The sequence below is a fragment of the Macrotis lagotis genome, chromosome 6 (genome assembly GCF_037893015.1).
Source record: "Macrotis lagotis isolate mMagLag1 chromosome 6, bilby.v1.9.chrom.fasta, whole genome shotgun sequence".
Lineage (NCBI taxonomy): Eukaryota > Metazoa > Chordata > Mammalia > Peramelemorphia > Peramelidae > Macrotis > Macrotis lagotis.
The window spans coordinates 19,653,889-19,680,633 of NC_133663.1; the positions used below are offsets into that span (position 1 = coordinate 19,653,889).

A 26,745-nucleotide genomic window follows, 5' to 3' on the forward strand; every position below is an offset into this window, starting at 1 on the left:
GCTGGCTCTCTTCTGTGAGCCAGGGCCCATTGTCTTCAGACCTATCTCCTGTCTTGACCTACTCCCAAGAGAATGTTAAAGGACTCCCCAAGTCTTGGCTGTGTCTTTAGCCAATAAGCAACTAGCAGCCCTCTATTAGCATTAATTTTCATCCACGACCTTTTTCATACTTTATAAAGAGTAACAACGTGTAAATATTATTCTTCCTTTGACACTTAGAGGTTGTTTCTGTTACCTACCCCATATGTTCCATAATTTCTTCAGTTGTGGGGTTTTTTTAATCAGTTGATCATGGGTAATCTGATCAATTTCTCCTATTTCCCCAATACAAATGATACCTTTGTCTTTATATTGCAGTCATTTCTGGAAATATAACTCCTGACTGGACTGAGCTCTCTCTTGTCATAAAGAAAAGCAATGAAGTAAAATCATCTAATTCACTGAGGGCATCTGTCAGCATATTCAATATTTCATTTAGCTGTCCACCATCCGTCTTTGATGATGAAGGAAGTATGTTCATAACATTCCAGATCTAAAGGGAGAGACCAACAAATCCAATTCTTCATTTTTCAAAAGAGAGAACTGAGATGCATTCTCTGTTTCCTAGGACCATCATTGGCTTTTGGATTACTAAGAATACAGTCTCCTTTTAGTGATTCTTTCATTCATTCCCCTTGCTGCTGTTTTGTATGTTGTTCTTCAGGGTGTGCCTATTTCTTCATCCCTTCCTATAACTCTTTATTTCTCAGAAGTTCTCATATGCATTAGTTCTTGCTGTATCATGTCATCCCACTACAGTCACATGCCATAGTTTGTTTTTAAGCCAGTCTTCCTTTATCATTTCTCAGTGCTGTTTACTTTGCTCCTAAAAAATCCACAAGTTGAATTTTACTCCTCATGCAACATGAAGAGATTAGTGTCATTCATGTCAACCCCATGCATTTTCCATTTCCTTGAAAGTATTTCTGTGCACACCAGTTAAGTCTGTGCTTGTTTTTCCAGTTTTGAAAGCTTTCCAGGTGTACATGGGAAATTATAGCCTCTAGGCAAGGGAAAAAACTTCCCAATTCATAGGCAGGAGAGTAATATCCAAAACAGGGATTCTGTAATGACCTCTTTCTACTAAGGATCAACATCCTGGACTAAGTCACATGAAGTATCTATGACTGTGATGCCATCTGACAAACATGGGGAATAAGGCTACAGATAGTCAATTCTGATTCAATAAACCTTCCTAGATAGGGAGCCCAGGCCCCAGATTCTGATGGGATGAACCAAAGAAAAAGGGTAAGCATTTTTCTGAGTTATCAGGATTTTAGAAGCTATCTTATTGAAGAAATATCACCTTTCAAATCCAAAGATAACAATATAACACAATCTCCATATTCTTTTTGAGTTATAGAAAGTTAAAATGCCTGTGAGAATTGTATGATTGTTCAGAAATTGGAGATACTTAAAAAGGAGAAATAATCAATCTACAAATAGTTATTAGACTCTGGGAATACAAAGACAAGAGTAAAACAATGTCTGCCCTCAACGAGCTTACATTGAACTAGGGGAAGAAAGCAAAAATCTTTTTTAAAGGATAAGCAAAACAGATTTTGAGATGGTGACAAAAGGGGGAGGCTAGGTGGCTCAGGGGATAGAGCACCAGCCCTGGAGTCAGGAGGACCTGAGTTCAAATCCGACCTCAGACACTTAATAATTTCCTAGCTGTGTGGCCTTGGACAAGCCACTTAACCCCATTGCCTTGCAAAAAAAAACTAAAAAGAAAAAGAAAAAAGAGAGATGGTAACAAAAGGAAGTGACTAGCAGTGGGAGAGACCAGGTCTTGTATAATAAGTGATGCTTGTGTTGAATTATAAAGGAAAACATGGATTTGACGAGATGGAGGTGAAGGAGAACAGCTATTTTGGCAAGAGAGAGCCAGAGTGAAGGTCCACAGTCAAGGGATGGAACATCCTGAATCTACTTGCTCATGTCCGAAATATTGATCTGCCTTATCATTGCTCCTCTTTGAAAATGAAGGACAACCAACAATAGGTTGTGTCCCTAGACTCCAAAGAGAAGAAAGAAGTTGGATTTTTTTCATTAATTGTTTTTAAATGCTATTTAGTATTTTTCATAGCCAATCCAAAAGGGCTGTATTAAGCAGTAGGAATATAAAAATATAAAAACAAAATAAATAACATTCCCATCCTTTAAAGACCTTATATTCTGTTGGAGGCAAACTAGCTTGTAAAGATAATATCAAAATAAGATAATTTAAAGAGAAAGGGGGCACTCATAGTCAGGACATCCAAAAAGCCTTCTCTTAGGAAGTTAGTGCCTGATTTCTGAGGTTTGAAAGAAGCCAGGGATTCTCCTAGAAGAGGTGTGTATTAGGAGAAAATATTCCCTAGACATGGCACGAGGGAAAGATTTGAAGGTGCTATACCCCCTTTAGATCGGGGTATAGAAATTTGGCTGATACTATGGTCACACTTCCTTCCAAAACAAAAACTATTTGCTATTTTGATCTCTCTAGGTTATCTTCACAGTATGACAAATGTAGTGACAAACTAACTGATGCCATTCCTTCTGAAATCACAAAATTTGGAAATGTTAGTGAAGGGAGGGGACATGGAGATCATCTGGTACAATTACATCATTTTACAGATGAGGAAACTGAGGCCTAGAAAGATTTAATGATTTAACCCAAGCTGCCTTGCAATCCTGGGCACAGTGATCAATCAACAAACCTTTATGAAGAGTGGCCTATACGTTAAATGATATGCTGCCACTTACCTCATGGGACCTCAATTCCTCATCTGTATGATGGGTGGGGAGTTGCAGAGGGAACCCCAGTCTCTGAGATCCCTTTCTTAAAAGTGTCTCCTTACTTAAACAATCTTTGAAATCTATTTTCTTAAAACAGTTCACAAGGGGGGAGGCTAGGTGGCACAGTGGATAAAGCACCTGCCCTGGAGTCCGGAGTACCTGGGTTCAAATCCGGTCTCAGACACTTAATAATGACCTAGCTGTGTGGCCTTGGGCAAGCCACTTAACCCCATTTGCCTTGCAAAAAAAAAAAACCCTAAAAAAAAAAAACAACAAAAAACAGTTCACAAGGGGTAGAAAAGGGATGTCACAACAATAATTATCTCAGAGCCTAGAGTTTACACTTCAGACATTACTTCTGATTTTAGATAACGGAACATGGTTTTTTTCCTATTTAGCTTTAGATTTAAAACAAACTTGACAATCATTTTCTCTCATTTTCATGGCTTAAAAAGACTTGTTACTAGTCATAAACCAGAAGAATGAGAACTTTGCTGATTAGTGGGAAAGGCAGAGATGAGAGACATTAAAAAGGTAGGCCTAAAGTGAAGCCTTTGGGGGCAGCTAGATGGCACAGTGGATAGGGCACCAGCTCTGAAGTCAGGAGAACCCGAATTCAAATACAACCTCAGACACTTAATATTTGCTTAACTTGCATGACCTTAGACAAGTCACTTAATCCCCTTGCCTTGCAAAAAACAAACAAAAAATGAAACATTTGTCCCATTTCTTTAACTGATTATCTTTGCTTTAGAAATAGTATGAAAATATCCACTCTATTTCCTGTTTATTTGATTTTTAAAATTCAGAAATAATTTTGTTGTGACAAAAATATGTTCGAGATCAGTTATTTGGATCCCATCACAGCATTCTGTCCATTTATACACATTTGCCTTCAACAGGGGCAGTGCAGTCTAGTGGAGAGATCCCTGCACCTGGAATTGCTTCATTTGCTGCTTTGCTTCCTCCAGGGTGAGGAACCTTTCTGACCTCCACTTAATCCACCTGAATATGCAAAGCACTGTCCTGGGTGCTGAAGATACAGAGATTAAAAACAATCTTTCCCTCAAGAACCCAGCATGGAGTGCCCTCATCAGAGAGGGTGCTGTGTTCTAAAGGTAATCTAAGTAGCTCAACAAGCACAAATTCAGTGAATTCACCCCAAATGTGACTTATTTCTGCCCAACCTGTGGAAGAGCTTCTGAATCATATTGGTCTGATCAGTCATAGTTGGACACACTGTAATTAGTCTCTACCAGAGTGAATTTCAGGAAAGAGGCAGTTTTTGTAGCTTTCTAAGTTCTATTATTTCATTTTTTATCAGGTCATTGATTTATAACTCTCAGGAATCTTAGAAACCAGGGAGTCCAAACTCTTTCTTTTACATAGAAGGAACTACTCCTCATTGAAGGCGTTTGACAATATGGATGAAAACATGCTGAAAAGCATGAGAGCAAGCAATAGCCTTGTTTCTCCATTGGTGACCAGGAAATTGTGAGAACATCATCCATTGTCCAGAACCTGGGCAAGCACGCCATCATGAAATTGATGTACAATAGAGTTGAACCTCTCCAGGCAGCCAAACTTTGCTATAATTTTCCATTAGTCTCCTAACTGACAGTATCAAAGGCCTTGGTCAAATCTACAAACATTGTATACAATCCTTTGCTCCTAGGATTTCTCCTAGAGTTGTCAGGCAGAAACACCATATTGACTCCTCCTCGACCCTTTCTGAAGCCACACTGGCTCTCAGGGTGAAGGATCAGCCTTCCAACAATCAGACTCCCAACAATGATAGGAGAGAGAGACACCCCACCACCACCATTGTGATTGTAACAGAACAATCTCTTTTCCATTTACGGAGATGGACAATGTGGATATTTTTGAACTCCAGGAAAATAACCTTCGCTTGTCTTATAACCCAGAAAATTTCAATCAGTTTTTGTATGAATAGTGGATCTTATAATCCCTGTAAATCCCAGTTGGAATAGAATCAGCACTAGGTGCTTTCCCACAAGAGAGGAGCCTAATAATATTCAAAAACTCTTCTTCAGTTGGAAATTTGTCTAGAAAGGGACTTCAACCTGAGACATACAATCAGTGGCTTCAGGATTGATTGAAAATGATCTCTTGAGAACTCGATGAAAGTGTTCAGCTTATCTCTCCAGGATCTTGTCCTTATCACTTATCAATGTGACTCCATCAACACTAAGATTAGATGCACCATATGTCTTTGACCCAAACATAGTCTTCAGAACATCATTGGGATATTACTATTAGCATAACATTGAATTTAATGTGTCTTCTTACTGAACCAAGAACCCTATGTCTCTCTAAGTTTTGCTTTTTTGCTGTTTTTTTTAACAAGGCAGTGGGGTTAAGTGACTTGCCCAAGGTCACACAGCTAGGTTATTATTAAGTGTCTGAGGCTGGATTTGAACTCAGGTCCTCCTGACTCCAGGGCCAGTGCTCTATCCTCTGTACCATCTAGCTGCCCCTTAAGCTTTGCTTTCGATGGAGTTAAATGATGTCTTCCCAGAAAAGGATGAACTCTCCTGCTGACAAACCCTGTAGAGTTCTCAGTTTTCATTCAGCAGCTTCTGTATTGTCTATCATTTTCATCAAACCAGTCTTGTTGTTTGTGAGCGTTCTGACTCAGATGACCAAATGCAGTGCTGTACACCAAATCTCTGAAAGCTCTCCACTCCTTTTCTGCCCCACTGTTGCCCGCTGTGTTGATTTCCCTCCAAGTTAGCAACAAATTGTTTCCACTCATGGAAGTGTTCTAATCTGTTGACAGTAATGCTTCTGGTAGTCATTTTGACTTGGGGGTCACCACTTCCATTGACTGTGAGTATTAACTTGGAGAGAATGAGTCTATGATCATTCCAGCACTCTGAACCACACATTGCCTTTACCAATCTCCTATCCTGTCCATCACTTCTCCTTATAGTCACATAGTCTTGAATTCTGGGTGTTTGCTAGGAAGGTGTATCCATGAAGTTTTATTGCATTTAGGTAAATGTAAGATAGTGTTAGTAATGAGAAGGTCATGAGATACATGAGTCTTCAGTACTAAGTGACTTTTGCTATTTCTGTTTCCAACTCATCCTTCCCAAGAATGCCCTGTCATGTCTGATAGTCTGATCCTACTCTAACATTAAAGTCCTCCCTCCTTGACACATTGATGCTAAGGGTCTCCAGGTCTTCCTAAAATTTTTCTCATCAGCTTTGGGTAAGCAGACAATTTTTAGGGCACTTTTTCTAGCCCTTTCCTCATACCAGAAGATGAGTAGTGTGATCTTTAAAGGATGCTTAGGTACCCAGGGACTTGCCCATCCCACTGCTACTTCCAGAGAGATGACCCTATGGCCTGGGCTGCCTCTGTGCAAAGTTGTGCCAAAGCTCCCAGTGCATCCATACCTCCTGTCTGTCACTACAAGACTTTGAGTTAGGTAATTAAAATGGCAAAATGCTATGGGGACTGTCTTTTGGTTCATGTCCAAATTGGATTTAAGTGAGGCAGTTACATGAAGTCATCAGACTCTCTGAGTCATCATGGTCCAGTGGCAGGATAGAGTTAGGGTGACTGGTAATAACTCAAGATGCAGCGAAAGACCTTGGTGTTTTCAATGTCTAACAAAGTTCTAAGTATTCCACTTCAGCCCCCTTCATGGCTATTGGAACAAATTGTTGTCATCTGCCCATTGCACTGCGGCACAGTCAATATGTTTGAGGTAGACATCCCTCTAACTCACCAATAGATTTGAGACCCCTTGGTTATCTCAGTTTGGTTTAGCCCATCTGCCACAATGGTTTACTGCTGTATGATGGCTGCACATGCTACAACTTCTTGGAGGTGATTCAAGTGGACATCAAAGGTGGATGAGCAGCCCTCACACCAGAGGTACTAGTCCTCCTACCTGTGGCAGGCTGACACAACCACTCTGTGTCAGAAGCATTACCTGAAACCAGACTGTCCTGACTGAGGTAGGCTCTAAGTCCTTAGCCACAGCTGCCCCAGTGATCAACTTGATTATATATAATTTGTAAGGAAAATAAAAAGATCCAGGGGTTTTTTTACTTAACCATCTGGTGATTTGTCTAGATTCCTTCTCACAACCATAGTTTTAAATGTATAAAATAAAATCCAAATTATTTCAAAGGAAGCCAATTATAATGTCATTATTTTCCCCACCCAAGTTCATAAACATAGACACCCTGAAATCTGTCCTTGGACTCCAAGTTAAGAATCTCTTGAGCTCAAAGGTTGATGTGACTTTAAAGAGGGGCAACATGCCATGGTGGACAGTGCCTAGCCTTGGAGTGGTTGCTCAGGTGTGAGACCCATGCTAGCTGTGTGACCACAGACAAGAGATATTTTACTAAACTTCTACTGTACCTAAGAGGTGTTGATCTGTATCTGTGAATAGAATTTCTACCCTGGAAGTTCCTAATACAATTAAAATCATAGCTTCAGAACAAAGAATTATTGCTCTGTGCAAGAAAAAAATTGAGGTTTATTGCAGGAAAGTGTCCTGAAAAAAGCAAGGCAGATTTCAGGAAAAACATTTTTATATATGAATAGCATAGCATAGGAAAAAAGACTGCCTGCATCTGCAGTGAGAAGACCTGGGTTCAGATCCTGACTCTGCCTCACATTGTCTGGGGTCGCATTATCTCAGTAAGACTCAGTTTCCCCATCTCTGTATTGGAGGACAGACTCAGTATGCACGGAGTGCCTTTCCAACGCTAGAAAGGACTGGTTTATCCTGAAATGTGGAAAGTGATTGAAAGCACATCTCCACTAGGGGGCACCTTTTTACAAGATGAAGGTCAATTGTTTCCCTTAAGTCTGCCTACCACTGAAAAACTTTTGTTTTCTATAGTCTGTTAAACTTTTGTTTTCTGTTAAAAGAAATAAATGTCTACCAGAGACTTAAATTACATAGCTTAGAATCACCACACATTTATACTTATATATTTATATACACACTTGTGTGTGTGTGTGTGTGTGTGTGTGTGTGTGTGTGTGTGTGTATCTGTCCAAAAGGAATAAGAAGGGAATGAGCCCAGATCATGGTCATTCCATGGGCTGTCCATTACGATCACATTAAACATTTATTTTCATTCAGAACCTTCCTCATTGCCCTGGGCGAGTTTCAACTGCTTTTGGTCTCTTCTGTTCCCCAGTTTGGGATTAGGGCTTTGTGTTCAGAGCCCCGGCCTAATAAACAGCCCAATGAAAAGGACCATTCCTTAGAAGTTGACACAAATTTGGAACGGAAACATGCAAACTTTGCCCAGATTAGCCTTTGAATCCATCGCTATTTCCAGCTCTGTGGGAATTCAATCGGCTTTGGGCAGAATGTGGGGTGTTGGGCTGGGAAGGGGCGGGGGTGGCTTCAGACCATGGCCAATCAGTGAGGATTGGGCCTATGCTGTTGAGACAAAGCTCCTCACTAATGGCAGGGGGAGGGCTGGAGAGGGCAGAGAGATAGTGATGGCTCTGGGATACAATAGAGCTGTCCAATGTATTGAGTTTCAGCCTATGTCTGTGGAAATCTAGAAATCCCCTGAGCATTGGCAGTGGCTCCTACCTTCTCTATCCTGTGTGAGCTCTGGCCCCCTAACCACCCCAAAGAGGAAGGCTCTGGTTATGGGAAAAACACAGAATCGCATCAAAGAACTAAAAGTCACTAGATCCCAGCAAAAGAGAGTCTCTCTGGGCACTAGCTCCAATTGGTACTGACATAAGCAATAGTCTCTGATGTTGGATCATAGATTTCAAAGCTGAAAGTGACTTTGGGGGCCACACTTTTGTTTTTATACCATCTACATTTCCACGTATATCCATCCTTCTATAAAAATACACTGGAGAGTTTTTCCATATAAATAATCTCCACTAAAAAAATAATCTCTGCTTTAAAAATAAGCAAACTCAGTGTCACAGAGATGAAGGGACTTTACCAAGGTCAGTTGGTTAGAAAGGAATCGGACAAGGAAGTCATATCATCTTATTGTAATGCCAATGTTTGTTCCGTGCTCCCCTCAAACCTTGTTGCCCTGCAGTTAGCTAGGCTACTCCTCCATTATCAGGAGGGAGCAAGTGAAATAATTCAGGACCTAGAGAATTCTGAGGAGAAAGGCAGCTTAAGTGTGAATCCTATTATCATGCAGATGAGAAAACTGAAACCCAGAAAGATTAGGGTGGTTTGTCCCATGCCCTACAGTTAAAAAATGGCAGAAGCTGAATTTGAAATATAATTCTCAGCACACAGGTGCATAAATGAATGATCCTGAGCAATGGTATATTTAGTGAATCCAAACTAGATGCAATAGTCTAATAATAATAATAATAATGATGTATTTTGAGGTTACAGAGTACTTTAAAATTCTTATTTGATCTTCACAGCAATCCTTTGAGTTAGATACTATACTTATGCCCATTTTGTAGATGAGGAAATGGAAGAACAAAGAAATTAAGTGACTTGCCTAAGGCCACATAGCTAATAAAGTGACTGAAGCAGAATTTGAGTTCAGGTCTTCCTAAAACCAGATCCAGTGCTCTGTTTACTTCCCCACTAGCTATTTCTGTCTTATCCTTCTAAAGTATATTTTCCTTCCCAATCTATATAAAGGTTTTGAATTCCTGGAGGCAAAAACAGAGTCAACATTTAAGGGAAAAGCTAATGCAGTGTGAAAGGAAATCTTGAAATCTGTAGTGGCGATAATGATAGTAATGGTATTATTTACTACTTAATAATAATGATTATTTATTATGAAACAGCCAGCAGGTACAGTACATGCAGCACTGGTCTTGGAGTCAAGAAGATTTGGGTTCAAATCTAACCTTAGACATTTCTGAGCTGGGTGACTAGGGGCAAGTCATTTGATCTCTGACTGTTTCAATGTCTTCATCTGTAAAATGGAGATCAGAAAAGCACCTATTTCCCAGGGTTGTTGTGAAGATCAAATGAGACCATATTTGAAAAGTGCTTTTAAAACCTTTCATTTTTATCAATGTCATTTATAATAATAGGATATCCTCTTGCATTTATGCAATGCTCTTAGCTTTATCAAAAACATTTTCACACTTCACTCCCTCCTTTCCAGTCATCTTTTCCTTGCCAAACCTCTCTCTGTCCTGGAGGATCTATTGTCCTGAGTTGTCTCCCCTGCACCCCTGCTCACTCAGACTCTATCCTGGCTGAGGACTGCCCTGTCTCCTATCATGCTTTTATCCAACTGACTTGCTCACAGAACCTCTCCTTTTCTCTCCAATCCTGCACTTCCATCCCTTTCCCCTTTTAATTTTTTTTCCAATTCTGAATGCTTTCCTTCCCTTCACCTCACTCCACTACTCATTGAGAAGGCAAAATACAATACCCATTAAATATATGAAGTCATGCAAAACATATTTCCCCATCAGCCATGCATGGGAATGGGGAGGGAAATAAAGAAAAGTAAAGAAAGTTGTTTTTTTTTAAATCCGCACTCACAGTTCATCAGTTCTCTCCCTAGAGTAAGGAGAGCAGTTTTTCATCATGGGTCCTTTGGAATTTTCATAGGTCATTTTATTGATCAGAGAAACTACCCAACCCTTTCACAATTGATCATTGTTATAATATTACTGTTCCTGTGTACACTGTTCCAGTTGAACTTATTTTGTATCAGTTCATCTAAGTCTTCCCAGGTTTTTCTGAAACCATCCCCTTCATTTCTTATACCTTAGTGGTATTCCAACATAGTCATATAAAAGTAGAATTTGTTCAGCCATGCCCCAACTAATGGGCAGGCTCTGCATTTCCAGTTCTTTGCTACCATAGAAAGAGCTGCTATAAATATTGTTGTGCATATGGGTCCTTCTTTTTCTTTGATCTCCTTGGAGCGTAGACCTAGTAGCGGTATTGCTAGCTCAAGGTATACAATTTTATAGCCCTTTGGGCACAGTTGCAACCACTCTGGAGAGTCCCACCCTCAGTGATTACTGTCTCTGCTTTTCCATTTTCTGCTTTCTAATTTTATAATTTTCCTCTTCTGTCCCATCTGTCCATCTGATGGGTATGAGCTAATACCTCAGTTGCATTAATTTGTATTTCTCTAATTATTACTAATTTAGAGTATTTTTCATTTGACTGTTGATAATTTTTATTTCTGCTTCTGAACACTGCCCTTTTTTAATCCCTTGATCATTAATCCTTTCTTCCTAATTTTGGAACCATGAACCATGCTCAAATCTGCCATCGTTCCTGGATGGGGAATGTCAATGTATTCCACTATGGACCTGTTCCACATTCCTCTAACTTTCTGGATCAAAGACCTTCTTCTCCCTGGCCACTGCTTTTGTCAAAGTTTTGTGTCCCCCAATAGCATATAAGATCTTTGAAGACAGGGACTGTCTTAGCTTTTGTATTTCTATTTGGTTTAGCATAGTACTTATTACATAATAAATCTTTAATAAATCATTTTTCAATCATTCAGCTGTCTATTCATCTAGTACTTATTCTGTCCTCATAACAACTCTGAGTTAAATGGGGCACAGGTCATTCTACCAATGGCCAAATGAAGAACCTGAAATCCTACAGAGCTTAAATCATTTCTTTAAGGCCATGTAGTCATTTTTTTTTGCAAGGCAAATGGGGTTAAGTGGCTTGCCCAAGGCCACACAGCTAGGTAATTATTAAGTATCTGAGACCAGATTTGAACCCAGGTATTCCTGACTCCAAGGCCGGTGCTTTATCCACTACACCACCTAGCTGGCCCTCCATGTAGTCATTTTGTGACAATGTTGGAACAAGATGTGGTTCTTGATTAATGTGGTCGATAAAAAGCATGGATTTATTTTTAAAAATAAGACAACTCATATCCATTTAAAAAAACACTTTTCTGTTTGCTAAGAAGGGATCATAGAAGATCATGAATCCAAAAGGGAGTATGGGAAGTGGCCGGTTCTTGGGTAGGCCTGACCCTCCTGTTGCATCTCAGTCATAGCCTCCAATGATGGGGGGCAGGAGGAAGAGAAGTGTTCCTTTATGTTGTTCCATATCTAGGTCTTTATAGACTTAGAGAACTAGTGGTTAAACTCTCCACCCATATACTTCAGCAAATAAACCACAACTTGAGTCCTAGATTAGGGTTTTGCTCAAGATTATGCAGCTGAATAGCCAGAAGAAGGACCTAAAGATTCGAAGGCCAGCTCTCCATCCTCTGAGAATGAAGTCCTTCTGTAGTAAAATTGATCCATCCAAAAATCATGCCAAGAAATATTGCTGTGCAGTATGCTTTCCCCCAGTAAAACTTCCTCTCCTCCTTGAAGTCTGGACTATTGCTTCAATACAAGTTGCTCATTTTCTATGGTGCTATATATTTACAAGGGGAAGAACTCAGTAGAAAGAGACTGTATCCTAGAGGTAGGAGAAACTTTGGGTTCTAGTCACAGCTATGACATAGAACTGGCTTTGTAGACTAGGGAAGGTCACTTGATTTTCCAATAGCCTGGACTGATCATCTGAGAAATGACTATTTTTCTCTTTTTTTTAAATAACTAATTATCGTATTAGGACCAAGGTTTTTCCCCCTTTGCTGTTTCCTCATCCAGGATCCAACCAGTGTGGAAAACTTCTCCTAGAGATTTAGCCAGGTCAAGATCTAATCAGACAGCAAAAGAAATTCTAAGTTTAGGCTAATGGGTGTATTCCTGCTCGTTGTGTTTGCTCTGACAGGCCTGGGGAAAGGTTGATTCTCCAAATTATCAGGGCAGGTAATATGGAAATTGATTTTTCTTTGACCAAGATTTGAGTGAGCTAAGACATGTATCCCATATTAATATAGCCCATACTTTTCTTTGTGTTAACCAATCAAATTGATTGCCACCCTTCAAGAGTGCCTCGTCTTCGAAGGGTATATGAACTGTGATTGCACTACTGGGCTAAGAGAGATAGCCAAATGACCATCATTTTATTAATGACCTGTTGGTCTTATTAGTAAAATGATTCAATTACCCAGAAACCATGTCTCTGAAACACTGTCACAATCAGCAGTGGTTAAGGATGCTAATAATATTTATAATTATAATAAATGTGTTAAGTTAAATTAACATATAAAAACAGTATCATTTCATTGTCATTCAGTCATTTCATTTGTGTTGGAATCTTCATGACCCCATATGGGTTTTTTGGAGCAGAAATACTGAAGTGGTTTGCCATTTCCTTCTCCAGTTCATTTTACAGATGAAAAAACTGAGACAGAGTTACATGACTTACCCAGGGTCTCACACAGTTAACGTCTGAGGCTCGATATTAACTTAATTCTTCCTGACTCTAGGCCTGTGGCTTTATGCACCAGTCCACCTAGATACCATACCCCAGTATTATGAAATAAAATATCAAAAATATAATATAGACATTATTATTGCTAGCATTAAAATAACAGTTTAAGCTTTGAAAGAGATTTTCAAATATTACCTCATTTTTTTCTCACATGCTCCCATTTAACTTAGATAGTAGGAGATTAAGGGTCTTAACAGCTAGGAAAGGATCTGAAGCTGGATTTGAGCTCAGGTCTTCTCAATTCCAGTTTCATTGCTTTATTCACTGCATCCCTAGCCGCTTCATAAGAAATAATTACATTATGTGCCACCTGGCATTACAACACACTCATTTTCCTTTTCTTTACCATCTACTGCCTTTTTACTTTATGTAGACAGCTAGGTGGGCTCAGATTCTTACTGGCTGTTGACCATGAGGAAGTTATTTCATTGGGAACCTCAATTTCCTCTTCTGTAAAATGGAAATGATGATAGAATCTACAAGGCTGTGGTGCCTAGCCAACGAGCAAACATGCGAAACCTGCTTTGTAAACTTTTAAATGCCATCAAAATGCTAGTTGTGGTTGTGGTCCTCTCTCCTTTCAAAACAGGAAGCAATCTGAGAGGAATCACATAATTTGTTGGGTGATTGAATGATTCTGCTTTAGGGTGAATGAGTTTCATTGTAAGTGAAGACATTTGTTCAGTCCCTCCTTCCTTGGTGGGTTAATCAACTGAACCAGGGATGTCAGAGTCTCCTGAGAGCTGTTAAGATTGTCCCAAAAAATGTCAAAATTGTGTACCCAAGAACTTTGTCACCATTAAAGGAATTTCTATCATTAGCAAACAAATGGAAAGATGAGTTTAAGCTACCTCCCTCAGCTTTAATTTCCTCAAATAAAGTGAGTAGATTATTCCCAAGGATCCTCTCAGCTCCAATAATCCATGATTCCCTGAGAGGTTTGGGGATGGGTACACCTCATTGTGTTCACTTAGGAGGCCAACCCTCAAGGTAAGATTGGTTTGGTTCTTTCTAGAATGAATGCCTTTGGGGAAAATAGAATACAGTCTTTCATCTGCTCCTCCCTGCTGTACTCTGCACCCTGTCTGGCTGGATTGGCTATGGTTGTGGCTACTGGAAACTCCTGGGATCTTCTGTAGATGGCCAAAAATTGTGGAAAAGTCTCTTTTAAGACCCAAAGATTGATCTGTCACTCAGAGACTTCCTTACCTGGATCAATGATCTTATGTTTGAAGTATATTTTGGAAAGCATCTTTTGATATATGTAGAATCTTTGTAATCTTGTGTATTTGATTTTATGTCTAAAATCATTATTCTGAGAAGGGCTCCTTGGCTTCATCACACTAAGAACCTGTTCCACTGATATTTTTAGTGTTCCTTTTTTCCCCCTCTACTCTTTGTCCTTGCTTCATTGGACATTATCAGTCTTTACTTTTAGCTAGCAGATAAATCCATGCCCCCCCCCCCCAATTTTTTAAATACCCTTAGCTTGATTCTTTTGCCCTCTGAAGCTAATGCCCTGGCTGCCTCTGATATTTGCTTCCACTCACTGCCATCCAGCTCCTTACACCCACTCATTCCTCACTCTCTCAAATCTGGCATCCATCACCACCACCTCACCAAAATAGCCCCCTCTGAGGTCACTGACTCATGCCCGGTCCCCAAATCTAATGACCTCGATTTCCCTGTTGTCATCCTCCCACACCTCATCAAGTCTAGAGTTGAGCACAGTGGGCAGATATGGACCAACTGTGGTCTGCATTGTCAGAAGAATAACTACATCGGTTTTGAGTCTCTTTTGCCTTAGTGGAGTATCTTCCTTAGACTGGCTGATTCAGCAATGAGCTAATAATTCTTTTGTTCACCACCATGCCATTCTTGAAAATGTCTGCTTCTTTCATTTCCCTAGGACTGGGGTCCTGTGCTTCTTCCATACTTCGGACCACCTCTCCACCTTTTACTGCCTTGCCCTCCTTCTCCAAAGCTATAGGAACCCTCCAAGTTTCTGTCTCTCTGCACACTGACCACTGAGGATCCAGTGCAATCCTCTATTTCAATGATTAGCACCATGCAAATGATCCAAATCTCTACCTTCACCCCAAATTTCCCCTAGAACATCAGTCTTACTGTTTACTGGTTGTAGGCAGCCTCCAGCTGAATTTCATTTAATTCAAAAAACATTTCTGATTAATGTAATTTTTTCTTTTGACCCTTTTTGGAATTTCTCACTATTGTTCCAAGTTCTCTTAGAAATTATCTAAAGGTCTAGACCCCCTCAGTTTCCTCATCTATAAAATGGGAACAATTATTTCATGTGGTTTTTGTATAGGTCAAATGAATGATGTATATTAAATCTTAAGCATATTACAACCTCAAAACTCTGTAAAAGGCCAACTATTATCATTATTATTTTTTTTACCTTCTTAAGAGTTCAATCTTCTATGAATTTAACTGATTAATCTGGTTTATAATGCTTTATTTTAAGATTGGGTTAAAGAGTTTACAGAAAATGATTACTATGTCATCTTGCTGAACAAATGATCTTCACCAAATATTTACTTGATATATTTATCAAACATTCACTATGGGCCAGGAACTGGGGATGCAAAGACAAAAATAAATGATCCTTTCTCTTAAAGAAGTTATATCCTAATGAAACACCCTGAACACTCAGTAAGTGAACATTTAGTGTGAACACAATAATTTTATGAGAAAGGTGTAGCTGTATCATTTGGTGGGATCAGGAAAAGCCTTATGTAGAAGGAGATAGCCCTTGCAGAGACCCAGAGATTTCAAAAAGCAGAGAGAGGCAAGGGATGATGATGTTCCAGACATGAATATGGTGGCAGGAGATAAAATGGAAAGCGCAGAGAAGAGTAAATAGATCAGTTTGGTTGGAAAATATGGAAAAGGAAGTAGGAAGAAATCCATTTGAAAAAAGTAAACTTGATCCAAATTAACTTTAAATGTGTTTATATTTTATATGAGATAATATTGGGAGTCTCAAATTTCCTGAGTCGAGGAGTAACATGGCCAGACCTATACTTTAGGAATAATAATTTGGCAATTCTCAGAAGCAAATGCATCAGAGAGAAGAGAAGATGGAGGATGCAGGATCACTAAGAAGACTATGGTGATACTCAGGACCACGTTCTGAGCATCCTAAAAGGCTTGTTGCAGGAGGTACATGGGAGGGACCAGGATTTGCCACAGAGCAAGAATGAGGTAGAAAAGATGAGGTTGTGTGTGTAGATTTGCATACAGACATGCAGATTGATGCAACTACAAGGTTTCATATCCACTTCATAGCTAAAAAAATTGATAAAGATACCAAAAATTGGGAACAGTCAGTGTTGGGGGGCGGGGTTGTGTAAAAGGAGACATGACCTGATATAACCATTATGAGAAGTAATTTGACATCATGCTCCCTCCCAAAGTGACTTAAATGGCCATACTCTCTGACCCAGAGATATCACACTGTTAGTGTACAATGCAAGGAGGTCAAAGACAGAAACAGAGGCCCCGTGGCATATTCATGGCAACTTTTTTGTGGCTCAAAGATCTGGAAACAGAATAGATGCCCATTGATTGGGAAATGGCTCTACAAGTAGTATTGCAAGAATATAATGCATACATTACTGTACTGTAAGAAATGATAAACTTGGGGTGGCTAGGTGGTGCAGTGGATAGAGCACTGGCCCTGGAGTCAGGAGGACCTGAGTTCAAATCCTACCTCAGACACTTAATAATTACCTAACTGTGTGGCCTTGGGCAAGCCACTTAACTCCATTGCCTTGCAAAAACTTTAAAAAAATAGAAATGATAAACTTGAGAAATTCAGAAAAGAATAGGAAGACATATAATCTGATGCAAAATCAACAAACAGAACCAGTAAAAGAATAAACACAATGATTACAACAACGTAAGTAAAAGGAACCACAAAAAACTTGAATGCTTCAGTAATTTTAATGACCAAACCTGATCTTGAATTCCATTTGGGAAATTTAGCCCCCCTTCTTTCTTTACCAAGGTGGGATACTATATTATCTACCTGAGTTTAGATAATGAATTGCTTGGATAGAACTAGTTTTTTTTTTCATTTTTTTCCCTTTACTGCAAAGATTGGCTCATTGGGTAGATAAAGTCGGAGGGATATATTTAGAAGTGGAGGTTATGAAAAGGCAAGATATATATTTTAAAATTTTTAAAAGAATTAGGCAAATCATTTCATTATCTTCTCCATCTGTGAAATAAGAGATTTGAACCAAACACTCTCCTTGGACTCTTCCAGCTCTAAATTTTTTTCCTTCTCCTGTTGCCTCAAAAGGAAGATAGCTGTAAAAAAAAAATCACCCAAATGCTTGTTGAAGTTTGCTCCCTAACAACCAAAGTAAAATTTTGTTGATATATTTCACTTAGTTAAAAATATCATTTAGTGTTACTTTGGGAAGTATTTCTGGCTTAAATAATCTTCTAACATCTGGTTTCCCTTCAAAACTTTTCTGCATTAGCCAACCACAGACTAAGTTATTGCACAAAGTCCTTTTCGATGAATGACTATAAAAGGAAGGAAGTTTAAAAACTTCTTTTTTAGAATCTTGTTTACACCTTGAAGTGTTTTTTTGACAAGATTTGGGCTACAATTTCCAGAAATCTGTTCTCTCCCAAGCAGTTTCTGAGTCACCTCCACTATTCATAGAATAGCAAGTGTGAACAGTGGGGGAACATTAAGGCTCATGGCAGTGACTCATGACAAGTGTCTTCAAGGACTTATGTAATGTATACAAGGACCCTCCTCCTTCACATGGGGTGGGGAGCAAGGGACTTGTTTCAGAAGCTTCCTGCCTTCTTCCCTCTTTCTGAGGGATGGGATCTATGGATGTGCATGGTCAGACAGGGCTTTTCTTTTAAAGAGGGAACTGACTGATTGGAACATTTCCCAAAGAACTGGGCAAACATCTAGCCCTCACTCCTTGTTAAAATATGTGTTCACTCTTCAATATGGGGGCAAGGAACCATTTAGGAAGGGCTGGGCACTGTATGCTCTTTAGGAAGAGACCACAGGTGTTCCCAGAGGGAGTCAGGGAGCAGGTCAACCTCTGGGGAAAGTGCTACTGCCCATTTCCCTTCATATTGGGGGATTATTTGTTAAGGTTTTTGCAAGGCAAATGGGGTTAAGTGGCTTGTCCAAGGCCACACAGTTAGGCATATTTTGTTAAGAAGCAGGGTTTAGTAATGGAGACAGCTTATGGGACTGAGGGCATAATGGAAAAAAAAAGATAAAAATTAAAAAATGAAATTTTAAAATTTGAAACCACTTTTATAATATAATACATGTCTATAGATCATAGGACCACAAACTTAGGAACAGCTAATACCTCAGAGGCTCTAAATCCAATCCCCTCAGAATAACAAAGCTAATATATATTTGAGGCAAGATTTGAATTCGGGACCTCCTGAGTACAAGTCTAGTGTTCTATGCTAGTGGAGCTAAAGTCACAGGATTTTATCTGGGATGATCTGGGTAACCATTTGCATAGATTCTGAAAGTAAAGTAGAAGAAATTTGGGGATTATGATATATATATATATATATATATATATGTCATGGAATTTTTACTGCATTTGAATAGACCTTTTTCAATGACACTATCATATATAATATATATATGTAAATATATATATATATATATATATATATATGGGGAGAGAGAGGCAGAGGCAGAGACAGAGACAGACAAAGAGGGGAGACAGAGACAGAGAAAAAGAGAGATAGAGACAGAGAAACAGAGAAACAGAGAGAGTGCATAAGGGTGATCTGAAATTTCACCAAGGTGATCCAGCATAACAGCAGCTCTGGGAGATTCTACCAACCTGAAATCACTGAGAACATACAGCTTCATTAAGATCAAAGAGGTTCATCACCTTTTTTCATCCTTTGCAGCTATAGCAGCTCATGGTACCTGTCGGAGCCTGCCTGAACAATGAGAATACCTGCATTAAGTACTGACTTCTAGATCTGGAGCTGGAAGACCCCATTGAAATTCTCCTTCTGTCACTTATTGTCTGTGTAACCACAGACAAGTTTCTTCATCTCTCTGGCCCTTCCTTACCTGTGGATGAGAGCTTCCTCACCTGTAGAATGAGAGATCAAAGCTGAGTGTCTTTTGAGGTCCCATCCAACTCTCATGACCCTGAGTAAATCATACAAACGTTCAGAATGGACCGTTTCCCTTCTTTTGGCTGTTATTCTAAAGCCTACGTATGAGGTGCTCACATAGAAGAGAGACCGCATGTTGTAGTTATGTAGAGAGTGAGTCAGCCATGGAATCAGGAAGTCCAAACTCTCCCCCCCATCATGGTTACATGTCACTGGACAAGTCATCTACCCTTTAGACATCTCTCTAAGGCAAAAAGTTACTGAGAAGAGGCCAGTCATCATTGATAGAAGTTTCCATACCCAGGAATTTCTGTATTAATGAAATGGCAGGCCAAGCTCTCATCAAGGTGGAGAGGAACCGGAGATCACCATTCATCATCTAGTCTGTTCTGGTAACTAGTATGGGAAAGATGGGATTGGTTGAGTGTCTCTTTTTTCTCAAATAATTGTACTCCCTTCAAGCTGATTGAAGGCAGGAAGGAAGGGAATATTTTAAACACTAGGGATCTATTTTTTTTAAATCCATGCTCTCAAAGACTTCACATTCTAATGTCAGAAATAACACAAATACAAATGCGTATGTGTTGATATGGACATGCATTCACGTGTATTTTATAAACACTTTACATGTTCATGTTTATATACAAATATGTTTATAATATGTATTTATAACTATATTGTCTGCGTATGTGTGCATATGTTGTGTGTAGAAATATGCATACATAGAAGTGGGGCGGGAGAAAGGAGAGGGAAAGATGTTCCTCAGGGGTCAATGACAAAACAGTTCATAATACATCTTCATTATTGTCACTTCTGCTGATAAGACTCTATCAGCTGAGCCATCTGACAGTGCCAAGGACTTTGGTAATGAGGACTTTCTTTTCCTGACCTTTAGTGCCTGAGGCTGATATACCCAGAGGGCAGGGGCTGCCTTTTGCCTCTCTCTGTATCCTGAGCACTTAGCTCAGTCCCTCACACAGTAAGTAATTAATAAATGCTGGTTGGCCACTTGCCCCAAGGCAGGGAGTCCAGGTCACATCTCCAGAAGGATTGCTTCCCAGGACTAGGGGATGGAAGGACTGGGTCAGAAGCGATATTGAAGTGGGGTGGGAGGGTGTTTCTTGAACTTGGGTGTCTCTTGAGGGTCATTGGTCTACGCTGGTTTTGGTGGAGACAGGTATGGCAAGTCCATTCTTCATTCAGATTTCTATGCCTGATTTCATCTACATATCCCCTAAATTGACCCAATATCCTATCTTATTTTTTAACTGTATCTGTGATTTCATCCATCTAGGGAATTCCCTGTGAGTTAATTCCATCCAAGAATAAAAGTTGCATCTGCTTTGTATGGTAGTCTTGGAGAGTTGTCTGAGCCACCTAGATGTTATGTGACTTGTCCAAAGTCACCCAGCCAGGGAACTGGGAGGCCAGCATCAGTCCAAAGTTGCACAGCCAGTGGACTGGGAGGCCAGAATCAGTCTGCTGGGCCATGACTGCCTTTACAGCATGCCTTGTTCTAATAAATGTTTGCTCTCCTTGTTTGCCACCTGCTTTCCATTGATAGTCTATTTTTTTTTTTTTCACTCAGATGCCTTTTTCCTATGGGTCCCCTTGCAACTGGCAGGATTCAAAGGCAGCGAGAGACAGATGTGGGCCTGGAGGAAGATCATTTTTGGAGCGGGGTGGGAGACATTTGGGAGGTCTTGTAAGAAGAGAGTTTCTTCCCTTCCCAAGCTCATTCTGAGACTTCTTGACTGGGCAGAAGTCAGAGGTGAGCTGTGGCCAAGCTCAGAGAGAAAGTTAAAAATCAGAATGGAGACATGGAGGCAACGACAAAGATTGACTAAATTTTTTGATCTCCATTGCATCTGTGTCTCCATTTCCACCTGAGTTTCCCATACTTGAAGCTGCAAATTGCTGCTTCTTTTCAGGGAAACTTGGAAAATTGTTTTAAAATTAAAAACACAATTAACAAAAATTCCTAGTGTGAATTCCTACCAATCTGTCAGATTGGTGTAGATATGGAAGCTTGTCAAACATGCTGATGTTATTGTAGACACAAAGGCAGGCTTTGTCTCCACTAGCAGCTAACTGAGGAATGTGTGACTTTTTCCAATCCTTGGTCATTGCGAATGGACTTTCTTGTTCAGTAAAATCCCTTATGGAGAATATCCTTTGGGAAGGCTGGTGGAGATATCTTTTAATCAATTAGTCCACAAATACTGAGTACCTACTATGGAGCAACACTGTAAATAAAGTTAAAGTACGGAAATGTCTTTGGTGCCGTGAGAAAATGAAAGAATTTTCTTTTTAATTTACCTTCTTTTTTTAAAAATTACAAAAGATATATATCACGTAGTTGTTCTTTCCTCAGTTTCAGAAAGTTTACGTCTAGGTCTTTCCTGTAGCAAAGAAATGAGATGAAAATTATTTCGAAATTTATTCTCTTTGTGGAGGGGGAAGGGAGGATCAGATTTAGTATCTATTTCCATAAATCCACTGTGGAAATAGGAAAAGCTTGTATTGTCTTTTATGACTGTCTGGATCATGGATGTTGAATGTTTTGCAGGGAGAGGTAAGATGCCGGGAGGGCAGGGGAGTGGAAGGGAGGAACTTCCTATTTTCCCTAATTGCCCTCTTTAACTAAAAACCAAGCCCTATTGTTTCTTGCTACGGGAAGATGGAAACTGCCATCCATTCCCTCTAAATTCATTACCCTGGGGGAAAGCCCAGGTCACTTTGCCTTTGGTTGCTGACTCCCAGTGTTGCAGCTTTCTTTCATCAGGCCCTTGGAGGCTAATGGTGATCTAGCTCCAGGTCCAGAGAAACCGGGGCTTCCTCCGTGTGCCGCTTTCCAGTTGCTAAATGAGCAAACCCAGCTCCTCGAAGCTGGAGTCCCCCAAAGCCTGAGTTGGAAGAATTTGCATTTGGAAAACTGAACGAACTACAGTTATTTTCATCCAATGGAATAATTACCACTGTCGTTCGGATAAGGAAAGCCCAGTAGCTATTTACTGTTGTAAAAAAACAAAAGCCCAAATGCAAGCAGAAATTTAATAAATTGCAAAATAGCATTTTATGAGCGCACACATATCGTGGCTCTTGGCTTTGAGGGAGCTTGTAATTGTTTTTTTAACCCCCCCCAATACATCTCTCTGTGGGAGCAAATCCAGAAAGGATTTTTTCCCCATATGTTAAAACTTTAAAAAAAACCCCATTTTTGAGGCATCTTTTTTATGAATGACAGGTGAAGGACTGCTGTTTGGTTCCATGGGATGGCACCGGAGGTCAACATGGGCAGCGCCAACAGGGAGGTGCCTCTGGCTCTCTTCTCCATTTGGCCTTTTTTCTCCTTTTTAATGAGGACTAACACATTGCCTTCATAAAGCACCCGAAGGTCACAGCAGCCCGGGCCTGCTCCTTTTCTTTGTGCCTATAATATAATTGGCTGATTGTGCCAGTGATGAGTGAGCCCCCTCCCCCCGCACAGCCCTGGCTCCTGCTATTAGAGGCTGGGAGCTGCTTTCCCGGGGAGAGCGGCTGGGCTCGGCTGGGCTCCGCTCCGCTCGGCTCGGCTCGGCTGGGCTCCGCTCCGCTCGGCTCGGCTCGGCCCCGGCCCCGCTCGGCTCGGCCCCGGCCCCGCTCCTGGGAAGGCACGGCAGTGCCACTGCGGCAGGGGCAGGGGCAGCGGCAGAGGCAGCAGCATCCATCTTAGCCGGCAGGAAGGCTCGCTGCCTCTCCGCCCTGCGCTGGCCAGCCCGGCCCCCCGCCCTGCTGCCTGGGCCTCTAGGATGCTCTAGAAGATGGTCCACCAGGAAAACTGTTCGTATCAGGTAAGAGGCTGGCAGGGGAGGCCTGGCTGCCTTTGCCCGCAGCAGCAGGTTGCCCCCTTTTCCCCATTTTCCCAGGGATCTTGCAAGCCTCTGCTTCCTCCTCTCCGGCAGCACCACCTCTGAATCGTAATTAGCTTTTCGAGGAGTAATGGAGCAGAAAATGCCGCTTCTTTGGCCTTGAAAGTATTGGGCAAATCCAGAGAGGTAATCGCTGCCGGGGGGCGGGGGGGGGGGGGCTGGATGTCATTGAATGTCAGGGGATCCAGAAGGGGAACCAGCCTATGCCACATTATGTAACGACAGCAGGCACGGCCTGCCCTTCTTGGGTTCCGTGTGGGAAAGAGCCCACCCCGACGTTTTCAGGCCAGTCCTTGCTAATTGCAGGGAGAGGGGCCAATGACTGGAGCCAGGCGGCCACAGAAAGGAGCCCTGCCATGCTACGCCTTTCGGCCGCTCTCAAGTTGCCTCCGGGGGCTTTGCTCGGGGCTGCTTTTATTTTTCACCCAGGGATGTTGCCTTGAGACGGGGACCAACGTAGCAGGAAAATCGCAGGCTCCGGAGCCCCACGCAAACTAGCTCGGTTTGGGGCGCTCAGTAGCTTCTCGGCCGGTGCCCGTGTTGGTTGCATGTTTGGAGTTAGGACGTGAGTTGGACTGAGTGTGTTTTCTAGAGCTCGGTTCTCAGCGCTGAGCCATTCCTTCTGGGCTGCGACTGCAGCCTCAACAGGGCAGTCATCACAAACAGCAAGCTGACCTGGAGTTCTTGATTTTATTTTTGTAAATGGTGGCATGAAGCGGCTGGCCGCACTGCCAAGCCAGAGCTGGCGGCTGGGGGGGGGGGGTAGATTTCAGTGACAGAGGGTTACCCAGACACGAAGGGGGTAATTCTATAACTTGGGCTGTGCCTTCTTCCGTGGGGCCTGTTACTTGAGACCAGCAGGTGCTTTTCTCAGGAGATGGGGTTTCAGGTGCAGGAGGGGCATTTGACAAGACGGGGGGGGGGGGGGGGCTGGAGATCATGGAGATGAAGAAAGATACTATTCTCTCTTCAGGGATGGTTCTAGCATTTGGGATTTGATCAGTTTAAGTTCTATTGGCTGTGCATTCATTGGATCAGCTGCGAGGGAGGGATCCCCCAAAAGGGTGACGCTGAAACATCTGGATGGATAATCATATTCTTGCCCTAGAAAATACATTGTCTTCATTTTCCTTATGTAGGGATTGTGTAAAGAAGAGCCCTGGACTTAAAATCAGGACGGAGCCCGTTTCAAATGGTGGCACTACCAACTAGTCATCCTAGGATTATGGACAAATCCTTTAATATCTCTGAGTTTCCTTGTCAACAAAACACAGCCCTCCTCACAAAGCCATTAGGAAGAAACTAAAACCTTGAAGCATTAGGGAAATGTGTGGTTGCTAGTTCTTAATAACATTGGTGCTGTTTTGGCATCATTTTTCCAATTTGGGAGATGATAGGCTCATAACTGGAATCATCTTCAGAAGCCATCTATTTTATAGACGAGGAAACTGAGTCCCAGGGAGATTTAGGCGAGTTGTCCAAGGTCGTGGAATTGGACTCACCACTCTTTCATATGCCTCTTAATGACAAGGTCTGTCTTGCCTTTCCATCTTCTCTGCCTAACACAGGATTTGGCCCAGTTCTTAGTCAATAAATGATTTTGATTTATTGATTTGTAACATCCTAATGGCTGACCACTGAGAGTTGTGGGGTTAGTGGGAGCGCATGCCCATTGTTCCTCTCGGGCAGCAGGGCTGAGTGACAGGAAGTGATTAGACCATAGTAATGGCTTTACTTTTATAAAACTCCAGTTTGTCCATTAACATGGTCCCTTTAATAGGGCCACCCATCCCTTCCCAAGAAAAATAAATGAACAAGTGGGGCATTGCAAAGAGAATGGACATTGGCTCTGGCATCCGAATGATGCTCTTCAGTTAGAATAGACATGCTAAGGGAGTTTTTTTTTTTAATATTCCCTCATATGTTTGGGCACACGAAGCAGAGTGAAGAAGCTTACTGGCCTTGAAGGAAAGCACAAATTCATCTAAAAATTTCAGATCTTTTCATCAAACCATGGATGACTGGGTTTGGGGAAGGGCTGCTTCCTAAGCCTTTGGTTTGAAGGGGAGAGGGGGAGGTCAGGTGAGGTGACCTTAGTCAATTGTGAGAACCACAAACAGAACCTCTCCTGGTTTAACATTACTCCCCACCTCTGCATTCCAGCAAAACTGGCCATTCTCTGACCTTTGCTTGGACTCTGTTTCTCTGCTGAGGCAATCTCTCCCTCCTGAATCCAGAAAGCTCCCCCTCTTCATCTCCTTCTTTCCAGGTCAGCTTATGCACCAACTCCTACTGGAATGCCAGAAGACATTCTTCCTCCTCCTCCTCCAAATGAACACCCTTTAGCCATCCCTTCTCAAATTATTGTACATACATTTCTCTGTTGCCATACCCAGTAAGTAGACTGTAAGTTTCTTAAGGACAGAGGCCATTTTTATTTTGTTTTTGAATCTACCATGTTTAACTCATTAGGTGCTTGGTTGGTGTATGTTGGGTTGGATGGTTTTGGTGTGGGCTTTAATCCTTCTAAAAATAAAAGACTACCAAATCCCTTGGTTTAAAAATAAAAATACTTTCATTAGTATTAGTATCAATAATTCACATTTCTTCCTAGTGCATTCCCAATTCTTCTGTCTCAATCACCTTGGGAAATTGTAGTCCCAGAATCATTATTCCTATTTGACAGATGAGGAAACTGAGGTCTAGAGAGATGAGGGACACATATATTTTAAATAAAAAAAATGGAGCTCCAACTTCAAACCTGCATTTACAGGCAAGTTCATTTTCAGAACTGTCTTCTATAGATATTCATTTGTGACCCAAACTCAAGGGATAGAAATAAAGGAAGAAAACATTATTTTAATTTAGGAAGCCAGGACTTATTAACAATCCCTATCAAAACATTTGATGTGTTATTTTCCAAAATAACCATGCCTTGTATTCGTCTTGTCATTTTGATGTCGTCAGGGAATATGGACATGTCTGTTGATGTAGGAACTACATACATAGAATGTGAGAAATGGTAAATGATTTCTTGAGGGTTTGGTTTTTTATGCATTGTTTTAACTAGGGTCATATTTAGAGCAACTAGGAGTTTTAGAGATCATCCAGTTCAACTGTCCCCCCATCCTTTTCTAGCAATAAGGAAACAGGTTCATAGAGTAATTTGTCCAAGGTCACACAGACAGCAAATCTGTGGTAGATCAAATTTCAAGCCCAGGTTCCCTGATTTCAAATCCAGAATCCAGTACACTAAATTTTATATAAAATTTATGTACATTTCTATACACATATTTATAAGTACAAATATATGTACAACTATATACATTTATAAAATAGACACACGTACATGTCTCATTATTTGTCTTATTACATATTTATGTTCTAAAATATTTAATTAGTAAAACTTAAGAGGCCTACAAAAGACTCTTTCTTCCCCTTCCTCTTTCTCCCCCTTAGCCCCAAAAGGAGAACAATTTTGAAAGGGCTCAGAGCAAATATCACCTGCAAGCCTCTTCTGTGAT

The 26,745-nt window shown here is 40.9% G+C and overlaps 1 protein-coding gene across 3 annotated transcripts in view; it reads left to right on the forward strand.

Moving 5' to 3' along the window:
• Nucleotides 1-26,745, forward strand: part of SCHIP1 (schwannomin interacting protein 1) — a 220,975-nt gene that overhangs the window by 116,727 nt on the left and 77,503 nt on the right. Inside the window, exon 1 of one of the 3 annotated variants that reach the window (XM_074190833.1) lies at nt 23,037-23,143. The exons of the other annotated variants lie outside the window; for them this stretch is intronic. Coding sequence (XP_074046934.1) covers nt 23,114-23,143 — 30 coding nt within the window. The 5' untranslated portion in view covers nt 23,037-23,113. Of the gene's footprint in view, nt 1-23,036; nt 23,144-26,745 lie in introns of those variants that run through there. 3 annotated transcript variants of the gene reach the window in all.